The 17,886-nt window shown below is 49.1% G+C and overlaps 1 protein-coding gene across 2 annotated transcripts in view; it reads right to left on the reverse strand.

The window, feature by feature from the left end:
• STPG1 (sperm tail PG-rich repeat containing 1) overlaps nt 1-17,886 on the reverse strand; it is a 36,197-nt gene that overhangs the window by 14,499 nt on the left and 3,812 nt on the right. The window contains exons 2-5 of one of the 2 annotated variants that reach the window (XM_024554620.3): nt 17,396-17,514; nt 9,735-9,836; nt 5,370-5,540; nt 1,067-1,175 (exon numbers count right to left, since the gene is read on the reverse strand). In XM_024554620.3, the coding sequence (XP_024410388.1) occupies nt 1,067-1,175; nt 5,370-5,540; nt 9,735-9,836; nt 17,396-17,514 (501 nt within the window). Of the gene's footprint in view, nt 1-1,066; nt 1,176-5,369; nt 5,541-8,223; nt 8,399-9,734; nt 9,837-17,395; nt 17,515-17,886 lie in introns of those variants that run through there. The other variant, XM_045191032.2, reaches the window with a different exon arrangement.

The raw sequence follows: 17,886 nt of genomic DNA on the forward strand, positions 1-17,886 counted from the left end.
TTGTTCTCCTGCATAAACAAATAAGGTGGGGCTTTGCCCAGGGATGATGCAAGGCTGGGGAGCTCCAGCAGAGGTTTAGCCTCCTAATTAGGGCTGCTTTTGTTACTCCGCTGCACACTGATCTCAGCTCTAATCTGGATTTGCCGAAATCTGACATGCACTGCAATTTTATCCATGCCCCCCTCCAAGAGGCATGATTGCCCCGGCCAGCCCTCCTGCTTCTCCTCAGGGCCTCAGGGCCTCAGGCCCACGGCTCCCTTGGGATCTTCAGTCTCCATTAGAAAAAAATCTAATACAATGAGTGTTTGTGGGGTGCAGAGCCCTCTGAAAATTTTTCACTTGGGCTGGCAGGTGGGGGTGGGGGAGGCCCAGGGCCCAGGAGGGGCACAGTCACGTGGGGAAGACACTTGCAGAAATGCGTCCGTGTGCTCCCGAATCCTCAGTCACAGTGGAACGACAGGGGAGCAGTCTGCTCAGTGAGACCCCTCTGAGCTTAGGTCAGCCGGCCGTGTGACGCTGGGCAAGTCACTGCACCTCACTGAGCCTCCGTCTCCTCACCTTGGTCCCCGGCCCTGGAGCGCGGACTGTGAGGACCAGTGTGCGAGGTGCTCGGCAGGGAGTGGGCGCTCGGTGATGGGGCTGTTTTCCTCCGTTCCGTGACTGGATGGTGAAGCCGCCTCCAGGCAGAGGGGGAAAGGAGTCCTGCCGCTGAGTGCCTGGGCACTGGGTATCGTGTGCCCCCAGCGGTGGCGCCTGGGGGACGGGAATGTGCACACTTCGGAGGTGAGGCGCCACCTCCCCACCTGGCTGTCCCCAGAGAGTGTGCTGGGTGGTAAAAGGGGAGGCTAACCAGGCTGCTCTGGGGACATTCCAGGAGCCAGCCGCTCTTCCCTGAAGGGGGACAGCTGGTCTTTGCCTCACCCTTCTCCTCTTCGTTCAACACCTGCCTCCACCCCTACCTCCCCAAGGCCTAGTTCCTTGCAGAGACTCCCTGAAGGACTGGGCGCCCCAGCTCAGATCTGGACAGGAGCCCTTAGGTCAAGGCCAGTGCAAGGCGGCTGCTCACCTGGGGCAGGTGCTCTTTCAGTAGCAGTGCAAAGTCCTCTCTGGGTTTTGGACACGAAGCCGGCTCGGGCACTGACGTTGTTTCTCTGCTTGCAGCCGGAGACGGAGGCCTGGGGAGAGAAACTCGGCATGGTGTGCCTGGTGCCTTCCCCTCCTTTGTCTGTGTCACCGTGCCTGGACCAGGGTCACATTTGGGTACAAAGTCAAATTTAAATGTGTCCTTGTCAGAACATGAACTGGCCTGAGCGGAAAGGCCACGTGGATGGTGCCTCACCCCCACCCCAGCTGGAGCAGTCTGCAAGCTGGGGTCGCCGGCAAGTGCCCGGCACCCAGGACGGCACCCAGGAGCAACAACCTGCAGGCCCGGTTTCTAGGCTCGCAGTGCCGCGCACAGGGTGGGCAACCCTGCACATGCGGTTTAATTTCCCAGAACTTGAGCTTGCTCCTGTGTAAAATGGCTCACATAATCCCTCTTCTACCCGACAGAGGGTGGTTGAGGTGGGGCTGGGAGGCAGGAGGTCCCTGGAAGTCACCTACAGCGAAGTGTTTTTTTTTTTTTTAACTGTGTAACGCTGCACATGCAAATCGTTTTCACTGCTCTCCCTGGGGTTCTCACTCTTTTAGAACACTTAGTCCCACACCCCCCACCTGACTCCCTTCTGCCCTGCAAACGCCGGCTTTGGGGCACACTCGGAAGCCGTGCGCTTTAAGGTTACAATCGGACTTGTAAGCACGCTCTTGTCTTGATTTTTCTGGACTGACCAGAAATTAAGGATTTTGGCCAATCCACACAGTATACATTTGAGAGCGTCCAGTGTATTAGAACTCTAAAAATAACAGAAGAAGAAGAAGAAAAAAAAAAAGAACCGTGAGACTGTTCTTATGTTACACATGAATCATAAATATTTCAAATGCCAACTCGCAGCCAGTCCCCTGTACTCCTTAGATAAAACGTGCCGTAAAAACCGTTCCTGCCAAAGCCAGGAGTATTTACCGAGTGAGTGAAAATATTTGCTGGGGCCGGGATGGGTTGATTTTCTGTGATACTCCTTTGTCAGAAAAATGTTTCTCAAGAAATGCAGATGGAATTTTGATTTTGTGTTGACAAAGGTTGAGGAGTTCCGCGTTTCCCAGGGTCCTGATGGCTAGGCTGCCTGCAGAGCCGGCAAACAAAGAGGTCGGATGGAGCGGGCTAATTACTGGACAGAGGGAGAGGAGCCAGGGTGCCGTAGAGGAAGTAATAACAGAACCAAGGAAAAGGATTCCTGTGGAGAAGTGCGGATCGCGGCGGGCAGGGGCACAGAAAGGTCTGGGCAGACCGTACTGCTCAGCATGGCTAACAGGATTATTGCGTTTCTGCTCCTCGCCCCGCTGCTCAACCATTGTTCTCCAGGTCTGAAAAAAGCCACCTGTAGACCCAGCGCCACTGCAGCTCTCCCCCCCCATGCCCCAGACAGAAAAGCAGAGGGAAAAGAGAGCATTTTTGTGCACGCGAGTGTGTGTCACGGGAGATCGCACCACCGCGCTAGAAGACAGCTCCACAGGCGGCTCAAAGAGAAGGAAGCTGATTTACCGTATTGCGTGGGGGTATGGGCAGAATGGAGTTGTGTAGGGAAGCAGAAAATACCCAAGTGGCGTGGACAGCATAATCCTGATGCTGGAGCGGGGAAGCCAGGGAGGAAGAGGCTGTGAAAGAAACCACGCCTGGTTTTTGATGGGCGTTCGCTTTGGGGAGCAGAGTTTTAAGGGACTTCCATTTTTTAGTTCATGGGCTTCTATAATGTTTGAGTATATTTTATGATGAGTGTGTATTATTTTCAGAGCCACATTAAAATAATAATGAACAAAAAAAAAAAACATGCACCTAAAATCAATTGGTTGGCAGAAGGACAGAGCTGACTTGGGAGACGGTCTTTTCTAGATTAACGACTGTACACTAATTACTGGGGAGTTATTCCTTTGATGTCGTCAGCATTTATTGCGGGCTTACTGAATGCCAGGACCTGTGCTGGGCATTGGAGGCTGGGTGAAGCAGCACACGGTGGGGTGGGGAAGCAGACGCACGAGACACTACCTACCTCTGCGAGGAGCGCAAAAGGGGCGATGGCCAAGAATCTTCATTATCGCTTCATTATCAGGCCTCGACCTCTCTCCTGTTAACATAACAGCTTCCTAACTGGTTCTCCAAAATCTACTCTTAGCCCACACTGCAGTCCATAAAGCTGCTGGAGGGAGCTTCTTTAAAGAATACACCAGATGACATCATCCCACACCTCCTAGCCTCCTCAGGGGCTTCCCAGTACACAGAGAACAGAATTCAAACTCCCTCCAGGGTCTTCAGAGCCCTGGCAAACTGGGCCCTGATCCCCTCATTCCCTCTCCGCCTAGCGAATGCTACTCAAACTACCTTCTTGTAGTTCCCCATGGGCTAAGCTGTTCGCTGCCCCAGGACCTTTGCATATGCTGTGTCCCCAACGCTGGCTGTCCCTTCAGTCCGTGGGTCCCAGCCTCAGAGCCTTCTCTGACCACCCAGTATAACAAGCATGTCTTTGCCCACTCCTCCCACATTCTCTCTTTCTCAGGCTCCACTGTTTCTCTCTCTCACAGCTGGCCTCCATGTGCAGTCATTGTCTGTCTGTTCACTAGTGCTTGCCTTGAGCTCCCCCGTGGAGCCTAAGCTGCATCGGTGGTCCGGCACAGGGCAGCCCCAGAACCCGTGAAGGGACGCCCAGCAGGGCTGGGACGTGGTGACTCTGACCACTCTCCAGCTTTATGCCTCGGCCGTCTGCCTGAGCTCGCGGACGTGCAAATGGTCCCTTCGAGCTGGGTGACGTTGGGAAAGTCCCTCTACCTCTCTGAGCATCGGTTTCCTCTCCTGCAAACTGAGAATAAGGTAACCCACTGCGTGGATCCTTGTGAACTCTACGGAAGATGGGTGTGTGACAGTACAGGGGCCGTGCAAAGTGCTTCATCCTCCTCCTCCTCATCTTCAGGCTCTGATTCCCCCAGGGGAAGGCTGTCCAGGGCTGTGCTGTCAACACAGTAGCCCCTGGCCGCGTGTGGCCACCACACTGGACACACAGCTGGTGCAGGCTAAGATGAGCTGCCTGGTGGTGTCCGAGGGGTCCTAGACTCATCAGGGTGACCCCGCCGTAAGTCACATAACTGTCTAGTCACTACGGTGTACACCTGAAACTATGATAATATTGTATGTCAACTGTAATTAAAAATAAATCCTTTCAACAGATGTGCTTCAAATATAAAATATACACTGGATTTGAAAAAGTTAGTATCCTGGAAAAATGTAAAACACCTAATTAATAATTTTATATTGCTTAAGTGTTATATTTTTAATATACTGGGTTAAATAGAATATATTATTAAAATTAATCTCACCTGTTCCTTTTTACTTTTAAATGTGGCTACCAGGACATTTTAAATGACGTACGTGGCTCCCATCCTAGTTCTATGGGACGGTGCTGGCCTGGCGGCCACTTACGTTGCTCTGAGCACATTGTAACCGATTGGTTCTGTCACAGAAAGTGGGCAGGATCTTTGCGGTCAGAAAAATAAGTACTTATAAATATTATAGAAGGAAAAGGAAATGAAAAATAAAGTATCTGAGACCAAAATATTTTGAAATACGGCACAAAAATACTGATATCTCGCGTATAATTTATGCCTTGTATGTGCTAAGTGCTCAGCCTAGATTACCTCACTTAATATTTGCATGAACACCGTGAGCTAGACATGTATCCCCATTTTACAGACGAATAATCTGAGCCCTGAAAGGCTAGGGAATGTTCCTAAAGCCACACGGTTAGAAAGTGGTAGGGTCAAGATGTGAACTGTTTCAAGCCGTGAATGATACCATTCTGCCTCCGTGATTACAAAGCGATCATAAATGGCAGAGCACTACTCTTAAAAAACTGATTTTCTGATGTGGAAAGAGAGAGGTTTATTTTCCTTATAAGAACCTAAAGATTAAATGGACAGTGTCCGCAGGTAAAGCGGTAACTAATACACTCCTTGTCAGAGATGCGAACAGACAGGAGTGACTCCGGCGAGTGTTTTCCCGGGCAGCGGTCCTCCCGCGCTCCGCACCGGCCTCCACGGGGCCCACAGTTTCCGCTGGGTTCCGTAAATTCCCTCCAAGAGTCTCGCACAGCCTCATGTCCCCACTGGGTACCCAACAAATGCTAACTGGTTTGAAATACTATTTCCCCAAGTTCCTGCTTCCTTCCTTTTGTTTTAGGAAACCACTCCTTCCATACAGATTTAGCAAGCGTACGTAATGTTCTTACATTGTAATGGTTCGGTGCAGGAGTTTCAGATTTGAGAACCTTCCCAAAGCTTGGCAGCTGGAACATGCTGGAACAGGCATTACTGAAGTCTTTCTTTGAAACAAAACGTGACGGGAGAGTGTATGCGTTGGCTGCCGGATATTTAGAAACAATGGTGTCCAGTCGGGCACGCTGTGAGGAGAAAGCCAAAGGAATCAGCTGTCACGTAATGCGGCTCCACAGGCCACATGTCAGAGCGACGGTGCCCAACAACAGGTCTAAAAGCATTTTATAAAAGGTCAAGCTCGAGCAGGTAACAACAATAAACTGGCATCAGGCTTTGAGGATTTGCTCTGGGAAAACACAAGTTCAGACCTGTTTTGACTTCTGTAAACTAACTCGAATTACTCATCTATGTTTAGGACTTGCAGAAATCATTCTGCCATGGATGCATTTCCACCCAATCCTGTGTCAAGCCACTTACAGCTGACTCAACATCAGCTGCTGGGTCATTTATGAGATGGAGCCTGTAGACTTTCTTCTTCTGACTGAAGCTTTCCTTCCGCTCAGACGGAAGCATCCTCTCCTATTTCTAAGGTGAAATGATCCGAATTGCCTAGATAACGAGTTTGTCTCTCACGTCTTCTAGGTACCAGGCGCCAGAGAGTTTGCCGTCCACCCATGCCTCCTGTCCCACCGAATTACTGATTTCATAAAACCCTGCAATAATTTTGCCGTCTCAACAGAACCAATTCTACTTCTTCCAGGAAGCCACGATAAACTATTTTTAGTTAAAAAAAAAAGAAAAGCAAACAGAATCAATGTTTGCCAAATGAAAAGGGACAAAAGCCACAGAAACTAGGCGATAACATCACTTCACCCTGGGACAGTGTGGCCGGTGTTGGAGCGTGGCAAAGCCAAATATTTCTCACTATTTTCTGGTTAAAAGCTTAGGAACATCGCCCTGGGTTCCCTCGGCTTGGTGGGGTGAGAAACTATGCAAGCACAGAAAGTGAGGGAGGCGGTGGGAAGGCATGAGAGCCTCCCCTTACTCCTCCGTCTCTGCTTGGTGGCAACTGCTCTCAACATGAGGTTCAAGGACTCGGGGCGGGGGGGGGGGGGGGAGGGCATCAGAAGCAGGAGCGTTCTTGTCCAGAGTCACAGCTGCTCTGAGTCTAAGCTGGGTTTCAGTCCCACCTCTGCCTTCTCCAGCTCGTACGGATTCACCGATGTTCCCAGAAATAAAGTTGCCCCAGCTTTGCACTCACTTTGCTGTTGCATTTTGTTTATTTATTATTTTTAGAGAGAGGGGAAGGGAGGGAGAAGGGGAGAGAGAGAGAAACATCGATGTGTGAGAGAAACATCAATCAATCGCCTCTTGCACTCGTCCCAACCGGGGACCAGGCATATGCCCTGACCGGGAATTGAACCGGAGACCTTTCGCTTTGTGGGACCACACCCAACTGAGCCACACCGGCCAGGGCTGCCTTTGCATTTTAGGCAATAGTTAACTGAGCAGTTTTCTTGGATTGTTGCATTTACTCCTCATGGCAACCCTGGGTAGTGGACATTATGATTATCCTCACGTATAAGGTGAGGATACTGGCTCAGCTTCCTCAGCCAGTCAGGTGGCAGAGCCAACACTCTCAGCCAGGCAGCCCACCTCCACCGTGTGGTGTAGACCAGGTACCCCACTCCGAAGAGAAGGGGTCAAGAGGAGCAAGAGCAGCTGGTGGTCGGTTACAAGATGAGCAGCTGATGAATGGCTGTGGGAGGTTTTAGTTCAAAAAGCATCACTACCCTATCTCTCCTCTGCCCAGTGATATCAGCACATCTTTGCTCTTTTTTTTTAACTTCCATGGAAGAAGGGCTGTGAGGTCCAACCTTCCTCGGCGGTGCCATCTGAGTCACCCGACAGAGTGGGCAAGCACGCGTTTCCGAAGCACCACTTCCCCATGGGCGTTCCTTGGCATTACCGGTTCCATAAGATAAGGTTGTGTCGGTGGCGGCAGCAGCTGCGAGTTTGCGAGTCAAAAAATTTTGAGAAATCTCATTCCGTGTTCCCATGGTGAAGATTCATGGTCCCCATTGACATATTAAATGCTCTGAGATCGTCTGTGATAAAGAAACCTGTCCAGACTTCATTCAATTTACTGGACCATAGAATCTTGTTGGCCTAGAAAACCTAATTACATTTCCATTTCGGGAAAAACTGTTCTAAAGCATTCCAATTAGAGGCAATGTTTCACAAAGCATTGTAATTTGTCTCGGGAGTATAGCTGAAGTAACACTCCCTCTGCGGCCCTCCCTGCCCTTGGCCTTCTTTTAACTGCCAGGCCTGTGGTCTCTGATCTGGCCACACGCCGGCATTCATGAACCTCTCCCGGCACACACGACCTTTTCCAGAACCACTCCTGACACCATGCAAATATAGAAAGGCCATCAGAGTCTCCTCCCACCTGCCTCGTTTACCTCCCTGGTCCTGTGAGTAATTCTGAAACAGAGATGCGGGACAATTCACGAAGCTCGAGTATGACAGGTCCTCTCAAAAGGCTGGGTGCGGTGCTCCAGCAGGTACCAGGAAGTCTCTCGGATTTACAGACCCAGAGCTTTTTTGGCCAGCCTCACCCACGGTCACCCTCCTCCTGGCCGGACCAGTGTCAAGAAGGCAGATTTCTCCGTGATGAGGGCCACTTTCAACTCCCTCAGAGTCTTCAGGTCCATACACGGAGTTGTTGCTCAAGGTGAAAGTCACTCAGAGAGGGTACGGGTATGAAGTTCATGGCCAGTTCAGAAAGGAACCAGGTCAGGTGTGGGGATCTCCTGATGGCCCCACCGACCACTCATGGCCCCTGTCAAGAATATAAAAACTTACATGTTTATAAACACAAATAGAAATTCTCACATCCATCAAGGAGGGGAGAGGAAGCCTGAACGACTCAGTGTCTGCCTTGTTTGGGGTTCGGCTTGAATTTTTTCAAGATCTGTAAGGCCCGATTCGATTCTGCAATACTCGGACCTTCGCGTAGGCCCCAGCCGCGTCCTTTGGAAAGTTGCTGCACACAGAGCCTGGTAGGGAACTGGCCGCGTGCGCTCTCTGATTCCTTCTTTGGCACCAAATAGGAATGGGCAGTGCCACTACTTGGCAAAGAAGTTCACAGAGAAAACCTAGGTGTTGCAGGAAGTATTGTTAGTGACTCAGGTGGTAACAATCACAACATTTAACCTGTTTATAATGCTCTGCAGTTTCAAAGGGTTTTCCACTCCTCGAGATGTTATGGTGCCCAGCGCCTCCGGGGAGTCTCCACTTCATGAGCCAACTCAGCACAGGAGGGTGACGTGCGGGAGGTCACAGCAGGGAGTCAGGGGTAGGTCTTAAGTCTTGTCTCTTGTGCCAGGACATGTGAGACAAGGCACTTCCTTCGCTTGCAGCTTTTGAGTCTCTTGGCTCTCAGGGCTCAGGGCCGAAAGTGAGGTGGAGGCCTGCTGTTCTGTGAAGTCTGGGGCCTGGGCCAGTCTGGGGTCTTTGCTAACGGGGAGGCCGCTTCAGAGTCGGTTCACTCCCGGAGCATGCGGCTCCGCCAAACTTGGATTCCAATAAGTAGCCCCATTTGGCACGTCTTCAATGGTCTGTGTGTGTGTGTTTAAAAATCAATTCCAATGTCAGGCATCATAATACATTGTTGCAAGAGATTATTATAACTTTTAAAGGGATAGACGGCCTATGTGTTTTCTTAATACTAGGGTTTGGGTTTGCTTGCTTTTTTACTTTTTACTTCAGTCAGTTTTATCCTAGTTTGACCCTTTCCTTTGCTATATCTTCTTTTTTTCTGATTTAAAAATATTCAAATAACAGCTACCTCTGCCCAAGCCTGGCCAAGAGCATTGGACATTTCACATAGCGACCTGACTGTCAGCCCTCCACGGAGACAAGGAGCCACATCTGACAACAAAAATAGGGAAGGGAGGATCATTGCTAAATGTCAGGCCCTCTGCCTGCCTTCTTTTTGGTCCCATCAGATTTCTCAATAATTTGAATAATCCAATTAGTCTAAGCAGTGTACAACATCATATTAGGGCGAGGTGTATAATAATAAATTTTTTTTTGGTATGCCTAAAAATCTCAGGAAGACATTTGCTTCGTCTGCTCCACGATGACAAAACTGATTTTGGATGGTTAGGTTCTGGCAGTGTGTAGCGAAGGGGGAAAAAATGGAAGACACGGGCTCCAACTTACCTGCATGAAATCTGGGGAGGCAGTTACTCGCCTAATTAGAACCACGGGCCTTTGGAGAGAAGGCACCGGCTGTCCAATATGTGATTGCATAACACATGAAGGGAATCACTGATTGGTTACTGCCCATACTCGAGAGAAGGGGGGCTCACCATAGAGGGGAAAGCGCACGTCCCTTTTTTAGACAGCGAGACACTGGTGGACACTGGAGACTGGTGAGTGACATTGTAGAACCCAGGACCTGGGACATCATCCTGAAAGGAAAGAGTGCGTGGCGTCACCGGGATGCATTCAGTTCCACGGTGCTTCTCCCCAAGCTTCTCACCCATTAACACTAAGCCTCACCGTAATCCGCCAGGACAGGCACCACCGCCGCTTCACAATGCCAGCCGGGCTCCGGCACCTCCTAACCTGCCCAGCCGCTGTGTCGGCCTCCAAGTGCCGGGGCTGGATTCCAACCCGAGCTGGGACCCTCAAAGCCCTTGCTCTTTCTACTCACTATGTGCTATATTGCTGATGTTTTTCCGCCATTAGAGAAATGAGCATAAAATGGGCTATTAAGTGTGGCTGAGGTGCAGGGCCGTGTACATTGATTGGGTAAGCCGGGCCCACAGGGAGGGGAGGGTAACTGATTTCATGTAACCACACCTCACCTGACTCAGCTTCCTCCTCAGCCTTTCAATAGAGAAATCAGGGAGTGTTTCTGTTTATGAAGCAAAATGAAACAAAAACAATCTTCATCCCAAACAAGACGTTTCTAACTCTCAGACAAAAAGAGGCAGGTGCATGGGGCTCAGGAGCTGAACGATGCGGTATGTCAGGAATAAACAAAAGTCTGATTTCGAGGCTTATTTCTGCAGTAGTTGCTGATGGAACTTTCATCTCCTTTCCCATACTGTCGCCAGGGGAAGTCAAGGTTGACGGAAGTTGGCCGAGCAAGAAGCATGAAATGATAAGGATGCTCCTCTGTCTCCAGAGTTTGCTGGGCGCCGACTTGGTGCCAGGAGCTTTCCAAAGGTTGTCTCATTAAACCCTCTGAAGCAGAAGGGATTCCTGCCCTCGCCGAACAGATGGAGACGCTGTGGCTTGTGGAGACGAATTTGCCTTCGGCCCCCTGTGCTCAGTGGCAGTACCTGCATCCAATGCTAAGCGCAGGGTGTACACAAGTCCTTCGCCATGTGGGCACGATCAGGCCCGTTTTAAGGAGACAGGCCCGGAGACACTGGTCCACAGCTATTAAATGACTCCAGAGCTCGCCCTCTCCAACCTCTGCCACACGGGCTCATTCTGCTGTCTGCACCACCCCTACTACCTTCCTTGGGGCAGAGCGAAAGCTTATGGCATCACCAGGGCCTTTAAGGACTTTCCATTCTGGTCTGAGCGGTGTGTGATTATGATTTCATATAAAGGATAAGGTCATCCGAGCTACTAACAGGTTCTTCTGTGCCGAATTTTAAATGCAGAGAATCCTTGGAGCCTTGCTGGTGGGGGCAGGGGAGCTGGCTGCTGTCTTGTACGTGAAGATGACCCCTGGGGGACAGGGCAGGACTGGCTGCCAGGGAGAGTGAGGCAGGCGGTGAAAGATGCAGCACAACGGGGGGCAGGGGCCCCCCAGGGCCAGTTCAGAAGAGCCCCGGCCTGCGGGTGCACATCGAGGGGCTACAGGGAAACAAGGAAGAGTTTTTTCTAGGGGGGCTGTGTGCGCGGCCAGCATTTATTTATCGTGAGTGGTCACTGTGTGCCGGGCACTGTTCTGAGTACTTTCCATTCACTGGCTCATTTCCTCCCCATTTGAAAGATGAGAAGCCAGGGCCGAAAGAGGTAAGGCCCCCGGTCATGGGGCCAGTAAAAAAAACTGTCAGAGTCAGAGTTTGAACCCAGACAGTCTGAGTACAGAGTCTGCTTCTCACCACTGAAGGTGTAGGATTTAAAAAAAAAACAACAACAAAAACATTTTCACTGGGCTAAGAGTCAGGAACTCTTGTTCCCAGGGCTGCTTACTAGTTAGGTGACCTTGAGCCAGTCACGTCCCTGGACCTAAATTTCCTCATTTGCAAATCAGAGATGTTGGACTAATGTCTGGGTGCCTGTTAGCTTTCAAAGTCCCTGACCCAAGGGAAAGTTGAAGCAGGGAATGTGACTGTGACTCTTCTAGGTTCGTTGTGTTTGTTTTGTTTTGCTTTCTTCTCTTCTAGGTTTAAATGAGTGAACAGTGAAGATACCCATCTCTACCTCCCAGCCCATTGCCACTCTCTCGACACGGCAATCAGCTCACAAGAATTTCCCGGACTCCTATAGTGTCAGAGGAGCTAGGGTTGCCAGATAAAATACAAGACCTGCAAGGCTGCCCACTTACATTTGAATTTCAAATAAACTACAAAAGCTACTTTGGTATAAGTATTCCCATGCACTAGTTAGGACATATTCATACTAAAATAGTTCTCTGTCATTTATCTGAAATTCTAAATTAATTAGGAATCCTGTACTTTCATTTTGTTAAATATGCAACCCTACTGGGCCTTGATCACCTTTTAATTCTGCCACATTGCAAACTGTTTTTTGAGTGCAGGCTAAATAAGAAGAGGAGTGTCTCTCTTCGCCTGGAGAGGAAATTGTTGTCTGTTCTCTCTTAATGGATGCTCAGGATGAGTCCTCCAGGCGGCAATACGTGGCAGCCTGCGAGGGCGACTGTTAACACTCCCGAAGTGAGAGTCTTTACACCTCAGAAATTGGCAGATGCTATAAATCAGAGCTTTTCCTGGTAGAGGGGAGAGCTGGCTTACCAGCTTGCTAGCTTCGCATGACACCCAAGTAGGCTTCTAAGCTACATGAAGGGAAATGTCCAGCTGCAGAGAATCCAAGCTGTCTCCCGAAACTGCTGGAGGAGGTGGATGGCTCTCTGGGAGGGCAATAAAAATACAGACCTTTCAGCTCCGGGCTAACAGTCGTGTGACTAATGCTGTGTGACTCGGGTGAGCTGAGGCCTCTCAGAGCACAACCCACAGAGCAAGAGTTCAACTTGCTGCTGGTGTGCACTTAGCCACCCCCGAGGTTTCTTGGCCAACACTACCCCACAGGGCAAAAAAACAAATAAGCAAACAAAACAGAACTGGGTGTGGGGCAGGAGAAGGGACAAGAGCTATTTCTTTGAGCTCTAGCGAGTGCCTGCTAAGCTCTGCTGAAAGCAACTATGGCTGTCGCCTCCTGCACCCGCCTCTCGATGTGACAATTAAATGAGTCAAGGTGTGGAGAGAGGTCACGGCAGTGCTGGTGTGTGCGGCCACTGCCATTGTCACTACTACTCTCTGCATTGCCCACGGCAGCCTCAATGGGCCTTCCCTGGCGGGTTGCAGACCTTCAGAGTGGGACGGAGCAAGGGATGACAGGTTGATGTGCTCCCATCCCCTACCAAGCACACATGTGGGTGGCACGTGGTTGAAATGCACAGTGAGACCTCCTGTGAAGGAGCAGCCTCTGCATGTGCCAAGGGTGAGACACAGACCTACATTCACTTGGCCTTGGGGCAGGTTGAGAAAGGGATGAGGCGGGGGGAAGAGAGGGAGCAGGGCATTAACTTCCTCACCCCAGAGATCTCCACAAGTTGTAGGAGGGCTTGACGTCCCACACCTGGAGCCGCGGACGCCCGCACCCAGCCTGGACTTCCTAGTCCTGATTTCATAGATTCTGTCCAGTCCATACTTCGGGTGGAGATAAGACGTGCACACCCACTGCCATCAGGCCAAGCAGAAGACGACCAGGGGCGTAAGACTGGCTTGGGAGTTCAGAGGAGGGTGTGCTGGCCTCCACCCAGGGGCACCGCCAGAGTACGGTGTCTGGGGACCGGGAGCTGCGGCCTGGGTTCATCCTCACTCTCCTGGACCCTGGCTGAAAAAGTTACCTAACCCTCCTTGTGTCTCAGGGTCATTATGTGGACAGTGGGGATAATGATGGGAGGCAGCTCACAGGGCTGTGATGGGGATTAAACAAATTCCCAGCTGCAAAGGTCTTTGTGGGGAGCCTGGCTCACTGCAGTGCCAGCCGGTGCCTGCTGTTTCCGGGGGTATGGCCAGCAGGCCCCTTAGCAAGGCGCTGTGACTGATGTAGAGAAGCCAGGTGTCCAGAGCGGGGTGCTGTGGCTCTGACATGCAACCAAGTGCACACTTGGTTGGGGTGATTATCCCCTTGAACATGGTGGTCTGTGCAAAGTGAGCTTATTTTCATTTAAATATCCCTGACACGTAAAATACCCCCGGTCCAGTGCCATATCAAGTTAATGAGTGAACAGTATTAACTTTGTACAATTTCACACAAATCCACCGGCTTACCACTTGGGAGGGTAGATTGTCAGGCTGTGTATGGAATTAACATGTACTTTTTAAATCGTGCCCGTCCAGACGATATGGAGCCCACATCCTACCACTACTCGTTTATTTGAGCCCAGAGGGATCCATCGGGTTTAGAACCATAGAACAGTGATCCCCGGAGAGGGCCTACCTGCGCTAACATCCTTATTTTTAGGATGAGGAAACAGAGATGCAAAGACATTAAGCGGGTGTCCTGAGTGCTACACGGCTTGGGAAACAGTAACCACAGTCCAGGGCGACCCGGGGACAGAACTGGGGAGGTGGGGGAAGAGAATGTCCAGCGGGCTCGGATTAGACATGTCTCTTCACGTACAAGAGTCACCAGCACACCTGTAAATAACTGTGACATGTTCAGGAAGCAGACTTCGCTTCCAGCAGCCAGAACCGCCAGCCAGTCCAGAGCCTGAGCTCCAGGAAGGATTCCTTGTGCCCAGAAGTCAGATTCTTACGGGGAAGGTGAGCTGGGCGACGAGGCTTTGGCGTTTCCCGCAAAGTTAGGCTGATAAGGTAAGAGCGCGGTTCGAAGGGTGCCCATGGTGGATGTGTTAAGTGGGTCACAGAATTGATGCGAGGCCACAGCCAAGTCCTGAGATCAGGCCCAGGGCGTGTGCGAGCAGTTTTACGAAGGGCGGTGAGACAGCGGAGCTTTAAAATCTGCCCTTACTTCGTCTTGCCTCACTCGGGTATGGGGTGATGCTGAACAAGATCCTTAACTTCTCAATGCCCAGTTCCCTCAGGGAAGACGAGAACCGTGAGCGTGGAATAAGACATTTTCTTCTGTGTTTATAGCTTGGAGAACCTAATAAAATTATATAACCCAAATTTTATGTTGCAGAGGAGAAAACTGAAGCCCAGAAAAGTCAGTTGACTAAAGGCACACAGCTCGTAACAGAACAGAACACGGGGAACTGATTTATGGACTTCTTGCCCTTTTCACAACGTTTTATACTTTTTTACCAAATGCTTTCAAATACTTCGGTGCAAGTTTTTATGTCAAACCAATGTGACCATATTGGAAAAGTACAAATCAAATTTCTGAGCTATTTCTCCATATTCGACACTGCCTACAGATTTGGCTGGCTGTTGCCTTGGTTCCTTCAGCAGAAATTTTCTGAAAGCCAATAGTAATTTAAGGCGCTGACTTTAAAAGCCAGCCCACTCCATTTCTGTAATCGCGTCTTTGGCACTAGGTCGCGTAGAATGGAGACTCACACCCACTACTTGACGTCTTCCCCTGTCTTGAGCTTGGTCTGTTTTGCTCGGTCCTCTTCAGAAACTCGCTCTCTGGTTTCCATAGATCAAATCTGAGGCTTTGCGGCCACAAAGGGAGGCGTGGCGCAGCGTGGGGCAAGGGCACAAGGCTTTGGGGTGAGCTAGACCTGGGTTTGAGGTCTAAATCTTTTGACTGATTCAGCAAATATTTATGTAGGGCCTCTTCTGTGCCAAACCCTGCGTGGTGTGACCTTGGGCGGGTCATTTAACTTCCCTAAGCTTCGGTTTCCTCTTTTGTTAAGATAATACACCCTTCCCTGTAGCATTGTTCTGAGGATTAGAGATGTGACCGAAAAATGATTTCACCCATAGTAGGGTTCAGGGCAGGGTGGCTGCTATTATTTTTATTGGAAGCTGGACTGCAAATGTCCTAGGGATGGACAATATGTTATTGTTAAATTAGCAAATGGGAAACCACACCAAAAAAAAAAGGGACAAACAGGTGGACGGCTAAAACACAGAGACACTACAGAGAGAAGAGAGAAAACTCTAAGCAAATATTTATCATCTTTGGGGAAAACCTACAAGTAATTAAAAATACGTATACTATAGTCTTATTATTTGCTTTCTTAGAATCCTAAAATGCCAGAAGTGGAAGGAACTTAAGTGGTCTCTAGTTCAGCATTCTTGTTTACAGAGGAGGAACAGGTAAGGGGCAAAGGGGCGGCCCCTCAATTCCTTCCTGACTCACCTGTGTTCATTCAGAACCCAGATCTCCTCATTCCCTCTTCAAGATGGTGAGGTGAAAAGCATTTTTAGAATGCGGCAAAAGGTAACTGAGATGACGATTACTCAAAAAAAAAATGTTATTTTAAAGGTCTTGATCAAATGAGTAAAGGAATGAAGATTTTAAAGAAAACTCAAAACGTTTGCAAGCTGTTTGAGCCCCCTGCTGGTGAGAGAGGAAAGGTCAGATTCCCCAGCCTTTAGCAGGTGAAATGCCCAGTTATGTGAGGAGCCCTCAGAGGCCAAGCAGAACTTTCTAGATCAAAGAGGATGTAAGACACAGATACTTGGGGGAGACAGTAAGAATGGAGGAAGTGCAGGAACAGTAATAACACATTGTTAAAAGAAGTCTAAAAAAAGAAGGGGCCTCATCACAGAGGTCATTTTAAATTTATTAGACTCTTATTTTTCCTTTTATGTTATTTGAAGAAAATTTTACTTCCTCTCATGTTATAAGGAGAGAGACTGGGGGAGAAATAGGAAAAGATTTTTACCTTTTACTTATATGTCTGGGATTTTTAAAAATGTTTTATCTCTAGACAATTTTAAAATACATTTCTTATTAAAAAATTCTTTTTTGGTCCAGTGTAGTGCCATCAGCCCTGACATGTTGCTTCCCCTAGATTTAATATCTTTTCAGCCCATTTTTTTAAATTCTTCCTTTTTTTACTTTTAATATCATTTTGTATTGGTTTCAGGTATACAACAGAGAGGTTAGACCAGCAATTTTCAACTTTTTTTTTAATCTCATGGCACACGAAAACTAATTACTAAAGTTCTGCAGCACACCTAAAAATATATTTTTTGCCAATTTGAGAAAAAATAGGTATAACTTTGAGATTCATTCACACGGAACAACTATTGCTGTGTTGGCTGTTGTCATTTTTGTATTTGACAACCTAAGAAGGGAAAAGAGGCCAGTGCCCCTGACTAAATGTCAGGCCCTGAGTGTTTAACAATTCTGGCAGCGCAGCGGTGCCTCTTGCGGCGTACCAGCTGAAAATCGCTGGCTTAGACGATCAGATACTTTACAAAGTCCATCCCCCCCCACACACACACACACTTCCTGATACTTCCAGGGCCCTCACCCTCCTGGCACCATACATAATTATTGCAATATTATTGACTACATTCTCTATGCTGTACTCTACTTCCCAGTGACAGTTTTGTAACTGCCAATTTGTACTTCTCAATCCCTTCATCGCCTCTTTCACCAAGTCCTACAAGCCCCCTGAGCTCTGGCAACCAGCCGGCAATCTGTGTCTACGGGCCTGTTCCAGCTCCTTCTTACAAGCCAGAGAGAGAACAGCTGAGGAGGCTGCTGTGGCTCCTTGGGTAACACTGCCCTCTGCTGGTCACAGGGACAGACGCGCCAGCCAGGCTTGCCTGCCTGTCCCGGGACCGACTAAATCCAGACTAAACGTAAAGAATCTCTAAGACAATGTCATTACCGTCTTAAGATAAAATCTCTTGGCTTGACTATTGAATCCTTTTTTTTCTGATTCTGGAATTACTGAAGACTTATATTTAACAGGAATGGAGGATTGTGTTGGATAGGCAGCAGTAAAACCTAAACAAAAATAAAACAAAAATTAGCACAGAACAAAGAATTGAGAAATGCAGAAAACACAGAGCTGTCTATTAATGTTTTATCTTAAATGGAATAGAGGCGAGGCTTGCCTTTTGACGAGAGATAAACATGAAACTGGATTTTTAAAAAAGTATCCCCCACTTTAATTTCTTTCCTTTTTGGTAATTTTTTGGGATTCCCCCCCTCCAGCTCTTAAACTAGAGATTGGGTAACACAGTGGATGTGAATTGTCCCAGGGAGGAGGGGGGACTGACAGGGAAGGCGTTCTTGCCCAGCAGGAAGGGGACACAAAACCATCACTCATCCGGGGGCCGGAGTCACGCATCAGCAACGCGCCATAAAGACCCAGAG

This window comes from Desmodus rotundus, chromosome 3 (assembly GCF_022682495.2).
Source record: "Desmodus rotundus isolate HL8 chromosome 3, HLdesRot8A.1, whole genome shotgun sequence".
NCBI classification, from domain to species: domain Eukaryota; kingdom Metazoa; phylum Chordata; class Mammalia; order Chiroptera; family Phyllostomidae; genus Desmodus; species Desmodus rotundus.